Source organism: Microtus oregoni, unplaced genomic scaffold (genome assembly GCF_018167655.1).
Source record: "Microtus oregoni isolate MIOR12 unplaced genomic scaffold, Mior012 000087F_ref0000451, whole genome shotgun sequence".
Taxonomy (NCBI): domain Eukaryota; kingdom Metazoa; phylum Chordata; class Mammalia; order Rodentia; family Cricetidae; genus Microtus; species Microtus oregoni.
In genome coordinates, this window is record NW_024544554.1 from 2,645,076 (window position 1) to 2,662,996 (window position 17,921).

Consider the following 17,921-nt stretch of genomic DNA (forward strand, 5'->3'; position numbering starts at 1 on the left):
CTGAAAGCTTCCCTATTTAGTGATCATTTCTTACACAGTCACCTAGGGGAAAGAAGTCTTCTAGCAGAAACGGGTTTGAATGAAGAAGGAAGGATTTATTTGAACTGCTTCTTCTGGAACTAAACACTTGGCAACACAACACACAGTCTGGAGTTTTGTTTTCTCTGTCTTAAGAACAGAGCAAGAGGGAGTGTGAAATAATTTTTTTTTCCCCATTCCCTAGTTTTCATTAAAAACCATCTATATCCTGGCACTAAAGTCCATTTTGGGCAAGTGCCTAAAAGAACCACCAGATGGCACTAAAGTCCAGCCTAAACCTAGCAAGGGCTTGGATTCTAGATGTGTGCTTCCCTGCTCAGTTCGAGCAGGACGCCTTAAGCATGGCCTAACAGGGCTTATACACAGTTGAGAGGAAATGTTAAACAGGATGAGAAGCGGAGAGACAGGGATAGGGACCTTACCTGGCAGTCGTTGGTCGACATGTTGTACCAGATGATGGATGCCCAGGCATTGGGCAGCTGGCTGACGTTAGAAATCATCACCACAGGTAACGAGCTGGTCTAATTAGGAAAAAAAAAGAAGTTATTACAGGTAGTCCAAACTTGCATTGCTGCTACTCCTGGTCTTCTCTTCTAGAAGGCCATTTCAAGTTAACAGCCCCCGTCTTCCCATCCTGGTACCCAGGCACCAAGTGAAGAACTTCTGAGCACACACAAGCTGGAGTGCAGGAAGAAAAGGAACAGGAACCCTTTCTGAGCACCGGACACTAGCAACCAGGCAGTTTCCTCACTACCTTCCCTGACATTGAGAAATGACGGTACTTCCTCATGCCACACAACGCCCCAAACACAACCCAAGTGGTTTTGGTGAAGATTCAGTCATCGCCATCCTTTTAAGCTATGCTAAAGAATTTGATCTGAAAGTTACTTTGGGAATGAGACACTATGATCCGATTATGACCTGGTGCCTAATAAAAGTCCGTACTGGAAGTAGGAGTTTTGTTTAAAGCTAGAGAGGTGCACTATGGGAGTTGGAGGTGCCTCTCCTGCTTCTAAAGAACAGCTAATACTATCGTCAACACGGTTTTCTTTTTTCTTTCTTTTTTGTTTATTTAGTTCTATTTGTTTATTATGTATACAGCATTCTGCCCGCATGTATACCTGCACTGCAGGCCAGAAGAGGGCACCAGATCTCATTACAAATGGTCGTGAGCCACCAAGTGGTTACTGGGAATAGAACTCAGAACTTCTGGAAGACCAGTCAGTGCTCTTAACCTCTGAGCCATCTCTAGACCAGTCAGTGCTCTTAACCTCTGAGCCATCTCTCCAGCCCGTCAATCCGGTTTTCTGTGGTACCAAGTAGACAGGCTTTCAGAGACTAGCCTGGGAGGCTAATCACGGAACAGCCGTCCCTTCCTAATAGACACAAAATTCCTGTGGCTAGAAACACCCAGGAGCTGAGGAACCAGGCAGCTTATGAAGGCTTAGGAGAAAGATGTGGAGAATTTGAATGCTTCAGACAAAGAGGAAAAGGCAGAATCTAAAACAACACACTCAAGCTACCTGAGATGAAGTGCTAATGGCTACACTGGCTTGTCTATCCAACATATATGGGGGCTTTAGCATGGGCTAGGAATTGTGCACAGGCAATGGTGGACATGCAACTCATGGTGCCCTGACTTTAAAGAGTTCATAATCAATGCGTTCAGTTTAACCCTGTAAAGGCTTCTTTAGTCTTAAAGTTCAATGGCGGCTGTTAGATGATCATAAAATGACATACCACCAACATCCCTACCACTTTTCTCTGCTCACCACAGCAGAGAACTTTCCAAGAGATTTTAATACATAGCTCACATTTTTGAAAATATATCACAATATGACACAGTCATATTGTTATTTCTCTGTATGCTTTCTGTTGAATATTCATAATTCAGAAAATAATAAAAATGTGGATAACAAATTATTCCATATATTGACTAGTCATGACTTTTTTAAAATCATTTTTTATTTAACCAGAATCTTAACTTTTTAGTGGATATTTGACACAGTGTTTTTCTAAATAATACGTGAAGGACAAACAACAGCCTAGCATGATTGAGCTTCTACTATAAATGCTGACTGGTGGCTGTGGAACTTACTAGTGAGGAGAGGTTTCTTGAGACACTTACCTCCAAGTCAATGGTGAGGCCATAGAGGCATATCTGGGTCTCAAAGGCTATGGAGTGTAACTCCTCCGTCACCATGTGGCAGCCCTATGGGGAAACAAAGGAATTCTTTCCTTACAAAGGCAGCTTTTCTGGTAAAGATATGAAAATTAACAAAGTAAATGTCATCAAAAAATCCATATGATTGTTTTAAAATAAGGTAAAGTTAAAGAAATCTTCTTTTCCACAAACCATGACTTTGAGTATCCAAAACGTGAATTTTAAAACTCGGGTATATTTTCAGTAGTTGAAATGCTAAGTTATTCCTTATTCTAATAAGCCACCCATGTATGGGTCTACAGAAAGACTTATAATGCCTATTTAAATTAGCAGTCAAGTGTGCCCACCGAAAGCCTCCGGAAGCTGGTTCCTACAAACCTTCTTTCTGAAAACTGTTGCCATTGTTAGAAGCCTATTAGAAAAATGGGGTGTCTAGCTTAGACATTTTAACAAGAACTACAGGTAGAATTTGGGAAGCAATTATTCTTGATGTGGTCCGTTAACATTTCATTTAGCCTCAAAAGGGACGTGGCCAGGTTTGTGAAAGAAAGCTCACAGCGTTCATAAAACAAGTCCGGGAACAAGTGAGAGAAACGGACTTGTCTAAACTTCAAAAGCCAGGTGAGATCAGAGGACAGGGCCACCCTGGGTGAAGTGGAGGAATAGCTCCAAGGGTCAACAGCAATTCTGAGCCCTCTGCATTCATTTTAAGATAGAAAATTAGCCAAACATGATGCGAATAAGAATCCCATGAGAGAATATAAGAGCTGCTGATCACGTTAAAGGTAGGATGTGTTCATCCGAAGAAAGGACAGAGGGAAAACGGCCTCTCTTCCTCGGGCTAGAAGGTCGTCGCAGGTTTGATTGCCCGGATGTGGTGAAATGAGCACACTGTGGCATTTTGCAGTAGATTAACAGAAAACTGTGTGTAGTAAATACCGTTTGCTAATCCCTTGGACAACCGCTCGCAGTATTCCTAGTGGGTGAACGTAACAACTAGGCCATTTCCCTTCCCCACACAGCACGGAAGTCTATTGCCGTCCTTTTGGTTGAGCATAAAGTCCGAGGACCTGGCTACTATTAAGACACCAAACTGCACCATGTTTCTCTTCTGTAAAGAAGAGAAAAACCTCCCCAACGATGAGGAAAGATGCTTACGCTGTACAAACACACCCACAGGATGACTGGGGAACCTAAATTTTATTGGACGTTCGCAAAGGGGTGGTCTTCATTTTTTTTTTATCCAGTTCAATGTTAGATAAGCATGTGCAAATTAATTGAGAGGCCTCCTGCAAGCAGGCAATTGAAAGCCCAATACTAGCATGTTTAAATATTTCATAACCATAAACCAAGTTAACAAACTGTTACAATACGGCCTAGCCTCCTACTTTGACATACAACCATCACCTAACTTAACTGATTAATTAATTCAGCACCACAGTGCTGTTTACACTTGGAGGAGCAGGAACAGCCCTGCCTCCCAGCCCGCCCACCCATTTTGGTAGGTAGCTCAATTCATATCCGTAAGCATGCATGTAATAGCTCATTATGGTATTTTCCTCCTCTTTTTAAAAGTTGTGACACGTGTGTTCAGCATCCAAATGTAGATCCTGGAATACACACACACACACACACACACACACACACACACACGTATTTGGGAGGCAGCAGTGCTAGGGACATGGAGGGGTAGGAGGGAGAGGGGCAATGGCTTTATTGTATTTTAATTTTAAAAAAGAGAGTAGAAGAAAGCACGATTCTACGACCAGAGCAATGACCGCCAGAATTGTCCATTAACTTTGAGAAAAATTTCATGCTTTAGGGTTTTGTTTCTTAAATCTGGATGGCAAGAACGCTTCTTGGTCATTCTAATCGATTTATGTTGTTCGCTTGAAATCCCCTTCTCTGTTAGGATGTACATTGACACCAAAATATGGCAATGAGGCCAATATTCAATGCACAGGACTGAATAAAAAGCCTGACAGAGCGACGCAGCATTAATTTCCAACACTTCCACGGCCATCAATCAAAGCCTTCATTGTTTTGTCAATGCAGTCCAAGCCAGACACTAGGCAGTTTCATGGTCCTGGGGTTGATGCCTCGGTCTGTCCTTATTGCTTTCGCTGCTGACTGTCCAGTAGCGCATCCTGGAAACCCAGACAATATGAACCAATGCTTAAATCCTCCAGGAAGAAGACATGCCTGTTTGTTCCTTTGTGTTTGCTTGTCTGATTGCTTGAGATGGGTGCCATGTGGCCTAGGCTGGCTTCCAACAGGGCCGTGAGCTGAGGAAGTAAGACCCTGAAGTCTTCTGCCGTTCCCCCTTTCTGCCGTGGAGTATTGAGACTACAGGTGTGCACCCCAACTCCAGGTCTTTGCTTGTTTAATAAGCTAGCACCTACATAACAGCACAGGCAAAACTGCAGTACTTAGGGAGACAATCCTTTTAACAAATATTTATTTATCACAAAATATTTATCTATCTTAAAAACAAAAAGAAAACTAAGAACTGGCGTGGATGCTGGCAAACAATGCGCAGAGAGCGCTAACTGTACATTCACGGGAGAGCCCATGAGAGGAGCGCTAACGGGACAATCACGGGAGAGCCCATGAGCAGCGGAGCGCTAACGGGACAACCACGGGAGAGCCCATGAGCAGCGGAGCGCTAACGGGACAATCACAGGACAGCTCATGAGTGGAGCGCTAAGGTACAACCAGGGGACAGCCCATGAGCCGAGCGCTAACGGGACAATCACAGGAGAGCCCACAGACACAGACTCGTGTGAATGAAAGCATTCTCAGCATGTACGAACGATGAGGATACTGAACGGATGCTGTTGCGCTTAGAGGGGGCGGGGGTAGGGGAAGAGACTTCTGCCTCTCTTCTGTAAGGACCTGGGAGAAAGGTCATTTCCGGGGAATGCTTATTTCACGGGATAGAGAGCTAGCTTCAGAGTCTGGTCGCTTGAGAGGTGATGAGAATCATTTTATTTATTTACTTGGGGTTATTGCTTGCAGACAGATGGGGGTGTGCCCTGCATCCCATGAAAGAGGGCATGTCTCCAGCTAAGGTTGTGACACGTGGGTGGGCAGAGAAGAACAAGGATCTAGAGTTGTTTCAAGTCACTGCATGTGAGTTCCCGGTACACGGAACCCTGGCTCTCCATAGAGCAGGCAGCACGGAGTCCTGATCTCTAAGAACCACGGCCGACCACGGCCCATTGCCACCCATAACTAACTCACACATCCTCCCAACGGGGTCCTGCCAAAAGAAGTGTAGGATAACATTAACCATATCTGGAGAAAGGGAAATTGAGAGGAAGAAAGTGGCTTGCCCAAGTTATCTCTCCCGTGAGAAGTGGAGCCCAAACCAAGGCGGTTTTCAAATTCCCCAGAGGCATAGCAGGGAGGCAAAGGGGAACCCAGCAGCTAAAAGGTATGGGCATTTCCTAAGGAAGTTTTCTGCTAATTTCCTTCCAGTCTTGGCAAGGAGCCTCTACTGATAGCTCCTGTTTCTGAACTAGCTAGCCGGCGATGTGTGAAGTGGGGTAGAAGGAGGAGGTCCTTCACACACACACAGCCCCCCCCCCAGAGACTGTTAGGATCCCAGAAAGATGCACCCGAGAAGGATGAGCAGCACAGACTACCAGGGTTTAATGTTGGTCCCCGTCTTTAACTGCCTGTGCAAATGCTAGCTCTCCTACTAACTGGAAGGCGTATGCTATCCACCTAACAGCGTTAGCCCGAATACCCCGTTCGCAGTGTTCACCAGGAGGAACTGTTAAACCAATTCTCAGCAGGGTATGCACACTTGCTGCAGGTGTTCCTGGATAAGCAATGGTAACCTTTGAAGCTCGAGAATGAGGTCATGGGATCCTTGCTTCCTGTCTTCCTAAAACTTGCCACTGGCCCTGTGGCTCTATGAACACCACCTCCTGCCTGCTATTCTACTTTCCCTTGCATTCCTTTGGTCATTTCTACTTACTGACCCAACCCCCCTGGGCTGGATCATCTTTCTCTATTTTTTTTTTATTTTTTTATTTTTTATTTTTTAAATTTATTTATTTATTAAGGATTTCTGCCTCGTCCCCACAACCGCTTCCCATTTCCCTCCCCCTCCCCCGATCAAGTCCCCCCCCCCTCATCTGCTCGAAGAGCAATCATAGCGGACAATGTGGATCATCTTTCTCCACGTATTTCCTAGCCGTCAACTGTTTCTTGAGCATACATTGGAGGCTGTGACTTGTTCTAAATGTACCTCGGCGTCATACCAAGAGGCTGTCAGTAGGGGGAGCTCGAGGAATATCTCAAACAGCGGCCCTGATTTAGCAAACTTAAAAAAAGAAACAAAAGTCATTGTATGTCTCTCTATGATTCTGTTATCAACTGGAAAACAAGAGGACAAAAATTCACAGCAGTATAAGTAGACACGACTAACAAGACAGTGCTTGAGTCTTCTATAGAGGAGGATGTCTCTAAGGAAATTCCAGTACAGATTTTTGATTTCACGTTGATAAAGATGGCAATGTTCCGCAGGAGTTGAGCGATTTAGAGGTATTCCCATTGGATCTGTTTTGCTTACGAAAAGTACAGAATAATTGTGTTTGGTTTGTTCAGATTCGCAAATAACAGCATTCAGGGACGCCACGCTGAATGAAATAACACAACTATCTTCAAAATTCCACCGAGCTGGGTAACAGCAGTTCAGGGAACTTAGGAAACCCTTCGGGGGGGGGAGGGGGGAAGTTCCCCCTAACTTATTTGTTTTGCTCGAGCCCTCAAACTCAAAGGCTCTGGCCCTGCGGGTCACTGGGAGGAAAGGCCTGCTTGTGGCTCTGCTGTAGCAGTGTCTAACCTTGAGGGGCCATGGTCTGTGGCGATTTCTAAGGGACAAGAGAGAGGATGAAACGCTCATAGAGGGATATGTGTGGATGTCAGGCCTGGGGCGCGGGATAGACCGCCACGCGGTGCGGGGTTTCTACAGCTCTTCCAGAGGACTCAGACGTCTCTGTCCTAACAGCTGTGATTTAACAGCCCAGTGAGTGGATCTGTGCAAACCGGACAGTCAGACTCTTAATTGCTGGGCAGCTGCACCGAGGTCTTGGGGTCACCTCAGAAGCATCTCTGGGCAGGGTGTGTCAGGCGTCATCTCCTCTCAGGAAACAAAGAGTACAATATTTCTTCGTCATATTATTCCAAAGGTGACAGTGGTCAGTCACCAGTAGGAATGTGGACTCAGACTTAGCTTTTCCATACTCAAACATGAAGATAAAAAGTATAATGCCGAATTTTCCAGGCCAACTGGAAGATGGCCCTCACGGCCAGGACTCAGCCAGTCTGTTGGCTGGAATGTTCGTCCAGTTCACTTGGTGAAATGTGAACTTTACAGACCAAAGGAATTGATGCTACGCAATAGAAGAATTACTTTTCAGCTATGGTTTTCATGAGATGGGGCATGATTTTTGACACCTGCTTCACATTTGGGGGAAAACAAAGGCTTTGAAGATAGTGTGCCGTGATGTAAGGCTAATTAAAGAAATTGTGACAATGATATAAAATATAATATAATGAAACAATTTAAACCATGTTCTCCAAACGGCGAGCTGTTCACCATGTGTGGCCATGTCAATCAAAAGGTTATGATATGAAACAATGCTTGTGCCATCGTTTGTTTGTTTTTAAGACAGGGTTTCTCTGTGTATCCCTGGCTGTCCTGGAACTCACTCTGTAGACCAGGCTGGTCTTGAACTCAGCGATCTTGCCTTCGCCTCCCAAGTGCTAGGATTAATGGCATGTGCCACCACTGCCTAGCTGACGTATTTTTGAGGCACAGAAGATTAGACTGGTGTACCCAGAAATTAATGTTTTCTCTGAAGGGTGGTATGATGTGTTATTTTAATTTTAGCCTCCAAGAATCCCCATATTATCTGTAACGATCAAGCTTTATGTTTATAATCAGGGAAACATAAGGGAAAGATAGATATAAAATTAAGCAGTTTAAGAGCCTTGGGGACATGCTGTTATAGGACTGTTTCCCAGAAAAAACTCCCCAAGAGTTCATATTTCCTACCTCATTTCCTTTACTTCCAGCACTGGACTTCATTTCCTTCGGTTGCTGTGTGAAAGAAAACGGCAGAGTTTAGATGGAGGATTGATATCAGCTGGGTATCAAGATGGCCACACCCTCTACAGTCAGCATGTAGTTCCGTGAGAGAGAGAGAGCAATAACTCTTGTACTCTTGCTCACTGAAAGCCCACATCTCTACCTAGGTCCAACAGGAGCTAGTAGAGAAACCTAAACGAAACCCCATCTCATCATACGTCTGTCTGTGCAGATGTCTTTCTGCTAACCAGTTTTGTGTTTTGGAAAGCGGACCCTTCGGGCTGGGGTGGTGGCATCCCATATACAGGCAGATGTTGGCTAAGTGTTAATAAACCAGACGAACAGCCGGTGGCAAGAAGGGCAATAGGGCCTTTGGAAATCTAAGCACTATTAGAGAGAACCCCGGCGGTGGTGGCGCACATCTTTAATCCCAGCACTTGGGAGGCAGAGGCAGGCGGATCTCTGTGAGTTCGAGACCAGCCTGGTCTACAAGAGCTAGTTCCAGGACAGGCTCCAAAACCACAGAGAAACCCTGTCTCGAAAAAAATAAATAAATAAATAAAAGAAAAAGAAAAAAATAAAAGAACTATTAGAGAGCGATAGAGAGAGAGTGATAGAGAGAGAGCGAGAGAGAGAGAGAGAGAGAGAACAGGAAGAGAACTCTAGGTCAAGAGGAAGTGGTGAACAGGAGAAGCAGCAGGGGGGCAGAGCTTTCAAGACAATGCCAAGGCAGACGGTAGGAGGGTGTGTTGGGACACCCCAAGAGCAGCCCAAGTTGTCCTGAAATGAAAGTGCTTTCTGCCACACCTTATTGGGTGTCACTTCCTGGGGGACTTTAAAAAAAAAATGAAACCAGAACAGCTCTGCCTTTAACACAGATCTCTGCAGTTGTCACGGTCAGCCTTGGCCAGCCACCGCGAATGGCGGCCGTTCTGAATTACAGCTCTTCAGAAGTCACTGCCAGTGTTTCTGTTCCATGTCCTTCCTGCTGTCTGAACTCATCAATGCTGGCAGCTTATGTACCATATTGAGAAGAAAGTAAGAAATTAGCTAAGAAACTTCTTACTGATGGCAGTGGATACATGAAGTAAGGAACTGTGTAAGATAAGAAAACGATTACGGAAGGAACTCTGGTACAGTAAGAAATGCTCATGGAAGGAGCCCAATACAATACTCTGAGTTACATAACCCGTTAGCAAAGCTTTGGGCGGTGTGTGTGTGGCTGGGTGGCGGGCAACGCCTGCGTCATCTTATTTGCTACTTACCAAATGTCTAAATTCTACTGAGAGACTCCCATTGGAGGCTTCCTCAATGGACATAGCTTTGACTTGAGTCCCGCAAAGCACAAATCTTCTATTGCTAGAGAGAAAAGTTTTTGCCTTTAAAAAAAGGTTTTGGGTCAACAAATACTCGGATAATTTTTACAAAAAAAAAAAAATCTGCCGAGTAAATATCTTACCTCAGAGTTGAGACATTCCTGTAAAAGCAAGGAGAGCCTTTCAAGTGAGCTGGCTATTAGACCCGGGAAGGCATTTCTAGACTACTACCACTTTAAGTCACACTGCAGGGAGCGTCATCTAAGTCTTCATAAGTTAAGTAATGCTTGAACTTGAAAGCAAGTATTTGAAGTGGTAAGAAAAGTTAGAGAAATAGATATACAAGTTCAAAATGATTATGTAAGAATTTTTTAAAAAATCTGTCATTGCCATATGTGAAATGGAATGGAATTTTGAAATCTTACTTGTCAATGGAAGCTTTCACTTTCACCTGGTAGTTGAGCTCCGGCAATTTTATTAGTAGTCTGAGAAGAAATGGGAAAAAAAGAATCAAAGACAGAAATTTAGAAGTGGTGAACATTTTTCTTTCTTTCTCTCCCTGTCTTTTTCTTTCCTCTCTCCTCTCTCTCTCTCTCTCTCTCTCTCTCTCTCCCTTCCTTCCTTCCTTTATTTTTTTGGTTTTTCGAGACAGGGTTTCTCTGTGTGGCCCTAGCTGTCCTGGAACTAGCTCTTGTAGACCAGGCTAACTTTGAGCTCACAGAGATGGCCTGCCTTATCATCCTCCGGAGTGCTGGGATTAAAGATGTGCACCACCACCGCCCAGCGTAAAAGCGTTTTCTACATTTAAATAACTAAGCATATTTCTAGTATAGACACATAAATAAAACATTATCGCCACTTATAGGTTGATGTGCTTTAAAATGTAAAAACTTCTTGAGTTCGTTCTGTGACTCTACAGGCACCAGTCAATGTCATTACTGACAAACACGACTGTTTGCTCATTTTCTCAGTTGACAGGCACTAGATATGTTGGTCTGCTCAGAAAAACAGCTGTATATTTGGGCTGAAATCTAAACCATATATATAGTTAAGAAAGATTCTTTGGAAGTCTTTTAACACAATTCCATCTTCTCCCCATACCATGAAAGCAAATGTTTCGTAAACCTAGCAAAACCAAATATTTTTGAGAATTTTGATGAGGAAAACATTGAGGAAGACCAAACTTCTAAAATGAATACAGAAAAATCCCAATTAAATTATACTTGTAATTCTAAAAATAGTCATATATTTTCATAGCGGCAAACATGTTCGTAACTAAAACAGATCTAACTTCAAACAAAGGCACAATTCAAGCTTAATACGAATCCAGCCAAATGGGCGGGATTTATGGAATATGGAGGAAATGCATTAGAAGGAGAGACACAAAACCAGGGCTCATCAAGAGCCCAAGCAAAGATGTGTGCTCAGCGAAGCAAAGGGTCCTTAAAGGGGTTGCACAAGATTGGCTCCAGGATGGAGTATGTTAAGGGCAAAGTCAGTAGTAGATGGTGAAGGGGGTGTGTGCTATCATGAACACGGACACAGATTTTTCCTTTCCCTCTTCCTCCTTATCTGCTCCAGAAAAGGTTTGATCCACTGTACAGTGCAGATGGCTGACCCCAGAGCAGTGGTTCCTGGATTGTGGGTCGTGACCCCTTTGGGATCACGTATCAGATATTTACACTATGTTTCATAACAGCAGCAAAGTTACAGTTATGAAGTGGCAACAAAAGTAAGTTTATGGTTGGGGGGTCACCCCAGCAAGAGGGACTGGATTAAAAGGGTCACAGCATTAGGAAGGTGGAGAGCCACTGCCCCTAGAGTCTTCCGTGGTCACCGTCTCTTTGAAACAGGAGAGCACAAAACTATGGCAGAGAGACACTTTAGAGGGAAAATTTATATGATCTAGCAAGAGAATCTGTACAAAATTCAGGGAAGAAGAGGAGGACCCAGCAGTCTGAGGAGGAGGACGGGATACCCACAGGATGGTAGGCTATGCTCAGGTATCTTTTCAAAGGCTAAGTGCTTCCTGCTCAGGGGCTTTTCCACTCAGAATGTTTTTCAGACAGCCCTTATTATCTCCTAATTTTCTCTCCCCGCATTTCCAACTTCCCCGTCAACTACATGGATGTAAAAGTCGGATGTCCACTACGTCTCCCTCCCGATTCCCTCGTCACCATCTTCCGGCCTCCATGGGGGTAGGGAGACGAGGAAGGAACAACTCTTAAGAATGCAATTTTACAAAGAAATCTGGCAAAACACACAGAAAGAAATTGACTAGGAGGGTTAATTGGGGGCTTTGAAAGGCAAACTGAAAAGTGCCTTCCTTTTAAAAACTGGGTTCCAGCGCCCCTACGTGAGCAACAGTCTTGCCATAGAACCCTCAGTTGCTCTCCACCGTGGTATCAACAGAGGCATCTTAATTTACTCAGCATTCCTTCTCATTAGGAATTTTGCAGCGCCTGGAGTTGAAGGCTCAACAAATGTCTTTGAAAGTAAGACCGAAACACCTTGTCTTATGTTTACTTGGGAAAACCTAGGTTTTGGTTGCTCATAAATATGTACCAAATATACAAGAAAGCTCCGTGAAAATCATCCAAGCCCACATGTCCCTAAGTTAGGTGGCTCAGGAAGGGATACACCCAGGACCGCGGTGCTCAAAGTTTTGTGGAAAGAACATTTACTGGGTAATCACAGGGAAGCGTGCGGCACCCGTTTCCTGGACATCGCGTCTCCCACCATTGGTCCCCATCTGCTTTGCTATTCTGTTTCTCTTGGCTCCGCTCTGTGGCCGAACAGAGTCAGCCATGATCTCTGTGTGCTCGGTCTCCTACAGTTCTCCCCTTCTGTCTTCCTGGTCTTTCCTCGCGTTAACCTTTTTCAGCAGTTAATCCCAGAGTGCCTGAGATGACGAACACATACGTTCATGCTAATATCCCGCATGTCATGATCTTGACAAGCAAATTCTCGTCAGAACTCCGCTGCGGGGACTTGCCAGAGTCCGGCCTGGCCTCTCAGCGGGTGCTCGACCAGGAAGGGCTGAACGGAAGGTGCCTTCGTTAGCAGTGGCTGTCGCGCCAGAGATATAAAAGAACGGACTGTGTTCCGCCTACCTCAGTTTGGTAGTGAACTGTATGAGGGTTTTAAGGACCATCGGCCTCTGAGGGTGTGTCGGCATGCACGGCTGTCGCTCAACCACAAACGAGCTACATGGGAAAGAAAGACCGTTTGAAAATGTTGAAAATTTAAGCCACAGAGAAACTGGATGCGATTTTTTTTCCCCCACAAAGCCCGGACTTCTTACACCTGGAAGATGCTGACGCCCCCATCCCACCTCCTGTCTCCTCAGCAGTTTCTCAAGTCGTTAGTGTAAAATAACAGGGAAAAGGTCTGAATTAACAACAGCAAATCTTAATTGCCCGTTACGGACTCAATAAACATCCCTGCTTATCCCACATGACAAAAGAGAGACTTCATTTCATGCCGTTTTGGATTGAATGTTGGGAGTTCTGGTGCTAAAATTAGGATTCCCATAAAGTGCTCCCCACCCTCGTTTCTTGGATGCGCTCGCAAGAAGAAACCCTTCGTCTTGTCTCAAATGTGAAAACTGAGCAGGAGGTGGGTGGTGCGGTCGAGTACCGTGCGTGCGGGAAAACTTGAGTCCTCTGCCGAGAGACACACACACTGCGGCGGATTAAGGAGCCAGGAGTGGAAAAGCGGTCCTGGGGCTCTCTGGGCTCTCTGACTGCTTCCTGGGGTCCCTACCACTCGGTCCCACTCTGCCCCGCACCCCTCGAGTGTTACAGTCACAGCGAGTGAACGTGCGAGCGATTCACTTACTTCTTGAAAAGGTTGTAGATCAGGAAGATGGCTCTCTCCAGCAGGTGAGCTCTCTGGCTGGGGATGGGGTCGCCTTCGTAAGTCATCTTGGTCGATTGCTCCTCTAGCTTCTCCAGTTGTCGTCTGAGTTGGAAAAGACTTTCTGCCAACAGGGTAAAGCTATTGAACAGTAAATGACAGGTGTTTGTCCCCACTTAGTGACTGAGCTGGTTTAGCAACTAAATAATAAATGATTAAGTGGTTGAATTAAAGAAATCATTTAATTCCAATGATGATTTATGACAAGTCATTATTGTCTTTTCCTCAACCTTCTCTTCTTTTTAATATATATCATGTTAGATATCTTCTAATTTGGGTTTTTAATTTACAGACATCCTTTATGAGTTATCGTCAACATCTGGAACCAAATCCCTTTTAATAGGCCTTGAGATCCTGTTAAGTGTGTGTATGAAGAATTTGGAGAGAAACCAACTTAAAGTGTAGGGTACAAGGCATGGAGACTGTGGTGTGGAAATCCACCTCCCTCCCTCCCCTCTCCACTGCACACATTTGTTGTTCCTGAGTTTTAGCAGGCAGCGGTGACTGAACCATCCCGGCAGAAGTCACACCGTGTTTGGGAATGCTTGCTTCTGAGATCCAAGTGGATTTTTCCTTAGAGATGGCAGGGAGGAGCTAGGTCCTAGCCAGTGAAGGCCAAGAAAGACTGGAACAGACTAGGAAGAAGAGGGGGCCCCAGTGTGAGGAGCAGAGTAGTCCCAGCGGTTCTTATAGAACTCGTCTCTCTAGCATTAGACAGAAGGGACCAGGCAAGGAGCTGTGACCCCTGCTGGGTTTCACTGTGGGCACCGTGGCTGGGGTCTTCCTTGCTCCCTTTGTTGCTTGTCTTGTTTTTACAGCAGATCTCTCTGGGTTTGGAGAATTGACGAAAGTCAGTATATTTTAAAATGAGGCATGCGCGTCTTTACTTCTCTTGAGAAGTAAGCCCGAGCAAGCAGGGGCATGGCAAACTTCCATTTTCTGGAATTATCCCTCAGAAAGCAATTTTGAAATTTTAACGGAACAATCCGGCTTCTCTGTGTGTTTTTCTATTGCTCTCTCAGACAGTCTTATTTTCTGTTGGTGAGTCAGAAAACTTTATCAACATTTTATCTTGTAATCTAAAAAGGTAGTGTCTACATTTAATGGCGGGCCTGTGTTTTAAGAGGAGACACCTTGCTGTTGACTGCTGGAGATTATGTAACTTGAAATGGTGTTATATTTTTATATAGGGTCTTGTTCTGCTTTTGCGACTCCCCTGAGATGGTGTGTGTTACTCTGCCTAGCTGAACTTTCTTTTTAACTGGCCAGCAAACCTTATGTATATTTGTGGTTTTACACATGGTGTTTTGAGATATTTGTATACTGAAGGATGGCCAAATCAAAACTAAAACATGTGTATTGTCTCTCACAACCTTCTTCTTATAAAAGCAGAAGATCGACTTAGTAATTTTCAAGTTTATAAGCTATTACTAATTACAGTCATGATGTGTGTTAGAGTCCCCAATTCTTTCCAATGGAAAGTTTGCAACCCTGACCAACATCCTTGACAAAGTGAATGTGTTTGAAAGCATAAAACTAAACGTTTAACTCATACCATAAGGCACACACATTTTAAAAAGATTTTTGAAGCTAATTTTTCTTACATCCATGCAGACAATGCATTGCTGGCTTCAAAAAACTCATTTGAGTCTTTGAAGCTATCAATGTCTGAATACTGAGGAATTGTTATGCATGGGAGATGCTTCCTTTGCCTCTGTGCTTGGTGTAACCCGTGGCGAGCACCCCGAAGCCTGCACTTCCTGTGGTTTTCACTAGAACTAAAGTCAATGGCTTTACCAGTTCTGAAGCTGGTCCAGCCCGTTGTGCAGCGGGCCTCCAATGCAGGCGATCTGCTGCCGTCTCTTCCAGTCCTGCAGCTCCTCGATCAGCAGGTTGTTCATCAGCAGGTCTGACTCGTTCACGATCTGTGTCATCTTACTGAGGGCTTCCTAAAGCCAGAGGCGGGGAAAGAGATGCACACAGCAACACCCAGGTTACGCTCTTGCTGACACAGCATACTGACCTGAGACATGAAGGCTTGATGAAAATTAGCCAAACATTGGATCGAGACTAGCTCCTACTTGGTCTAGCATTGCCTTTTCAAACGTCAAAGTCTTTACAACTGGGTAGTGTCACAAGAATTGTGGCCACAGTAGACATTCCCATGTTTCAGTTTCTGTGTGTCCAATGGGAACTTCTGCGCCAATACTGAACCTTGCTGTGGTACACAGGCATTTGAACAGTTGCTTGTTCTGCTTGTTTATATGTGTACAGGTGTAGTGTCTGCCTGTACATCCAGATAGTGCGTGTGTGCAGTGCCTACCGAAGCCAGAAGAGGTATCTGATCCTCTAGGAGTTGTTGTAATAGGAGCAGGGGGGCTGTGTCCTGCCACCCGGCTGCCCGCACGGCTAGCTTTATACAAAATAATTACACGGAAACTGTATTCTTTTAAGCACTGCTTGGCCCATTAGTTCCAGCCTCTTATTGGCTAGCTCTGACATATTGACCTAACCCATTTCTAATAATCTGTGTAGCTCCACGGATCTGGCTTACCAGGGAAGATCTTAACCTGTGTCTGTCGGGAGTGGGAGAATCATGGCGACTCCTTGACTCAGCTTCTTTCTCCCAGCATTCTGTTCTGTTTACTCCGCCTACCCAATTTTATGTCCTATTAAAGGGCCAAGGCAGTCTCTTTATTTAACTAATGAAATTAACACAAGCCAGAAGACTCTCCCCCATCAAGGAGTGGAGTTTCAACTGGTGATGAACCTGTTCCCTCCAGAGAGCAGTCAGTTCTCTGAACCCCGGAGCCATTGCTCCAGCGCCTATTTCTACGTTTGTTTGATTGTTTGTTTTTTAAATAAATGTGATTGTCCATCTATTTGCAAATACACTGATTAAAACTCGGGTCTTTCCGTGCTACTTTTTCAGCAGACTCTACTTGTGCTCGTGGAGACACCACGAAGCAACTTTCTAGGCACAGGAATCGGGAGATGGAGTTTCTCTTCGGGTCTTCAACAACACTGCGAGCCTGAGCAAAGCATTTGCCTTACTATACTTAGGTTTCTCATATATGTAACTGGGTGGATGAGCTAAGTTATTTTCAGAGTTCCTTCTCAAATTCTGTTTCTCAAACAAAATAAGATGGTACATGTAAAATGTAAACGGATTTTCCATAAAAAGGCTTACATGTGGATTAATTCCTTGCACGCTTGCAATATATATATATATACACATATATATACATATACATATATATACATATATGTATATGTATATATATATTCCTAGTTATATTTATAATCAATTTAAAGTGAAATAAACTTATATGGAATCATGTAAGTTCATTCACTGAAAAGTGATTGCTTAGAAATGAACCAGTTATTGGTTAAATCCCAATGGCATTGCCTTTTAAAGACAGGGAGAAAATTGAAATAAGAATATTTAATCTCTTGAAAATATTTCATTGAGTCAAAAAATATGTATGCTTGGTTGCCAACAAATGACACTTGAGTTTGGAAGATTTTATAAATGGGAAAATATTTAACAATCTCATCCTCAGAAGAAAATATAGAACATAGTATTCTTTCCAATAAGGTTTTAAGTCATCGAGCAATTTTTAATTATAAATGTGTAGTATAACCCACTTCAGCATGCTAAACAGTAAACAATAAAACTCGGTACACCTTCTGTTTTAAGTTCATGATACCTCCAGCAGCATTTCAGAGGCCAGGGGGGCGTGGAGCAGGATGGCTACTCAAGTGTACTCAGTCAGGGAGGACAGTTTCTGGAAACACCTCCTTGTTTTCGTTCAGTGTAAATGGAACTGATAAAATCTGAGGCCTTGATTATTTTCAGTAAGATGAGGTTTAGGGGAAAAAAGCCAGGCAAACTGGCCGATTTAAAGTTCGCCACCCACCTTTCTCTTGAAGTCCAGGCTATTAAGCATTTCTTGCAGTGTCAAAACTTCCTGGTTCATTAGAATGCTGTTCTTCTCACCATGGTCTGCAAAGGAAAGGAGGCCAGATTCAGAATACTCACCTCTGGGGCAAGCCTTTTAGTCCCCCAAGCCAAATCCATCTCAATCCACCCCCACACCCTGGGCAGGACCAGGGACCTATGCTGTCAGAGACAACATGGACTCCTGGTGTTGAGCAGGGAAGGCCAATCTGGGAATGTTCTTATCCTGCCAGGAAGGATTCCAGCCAAGTGTGCACAGAGACCTTACATCTATCTATGTGCCGGAAGAAGGATGCTCTTCATCTGACACTCAGTTTTTGGTGGTAGACAAAGGAAGGTTTTGTAAGGGCTTGTTTTACTGGTTCTGCCTGCACTAAGGAAAAAAATGCTGGTTAGATTTAAGGAAAAGGGGGATTCCCT

At 44.2% G+C, this 17,921-nt stretch overlaps 1 protein-coding gene across 1 annotated transcript in view; it reads right to left on the reverse strand.

The window, feature by feature from the left end:
- The window catches only part of LOC121442187 (signal transducer and activator of transcription 4), an 84,223-nt gene that overhangs the window by 9,467 nt on the left and 56,835 nt on the right, over positions 1-17,921 (reverse strand). The window contains exons 7-16 of the mRNA XM_041643629.1: positions 17,461-17,546; positions 15,338-15,489; positions 13,463-13,621; positions 12,736-12,828; positions 10,048-10,107; positions 9,766-9,783; positions 9,572-9,665; positions 8,274-8,318; positions 2,168-2,251; positions 462-560 (exon numbers count right to left, since the gene is read on the reverse strand). Coding sequence (XP_041499563.1) covers positions 462-560; positions 2,168-2,251; positions 8,274-8,318; positions 9,572-9,665; positions 9,766-9,783; positions 10,048-10,107; positions 12,736-12,828; positions 13,463-13,621; positions 15,338-15,489; positions 17,461-17,546 — 890 coding nt within the window. The remainder of the gene's footprint in view (positions 1-461; positions 561-2,167; positions 2,252-8,273; positions 8,319-9,571; positions 9,666-9,765; positions 9,784-10,047; positions 10,108-12,735; positions 12,829-13,462; positions 13,622-15,337; positions 15,490-17,460; positions 17,547-17,921) is intronic.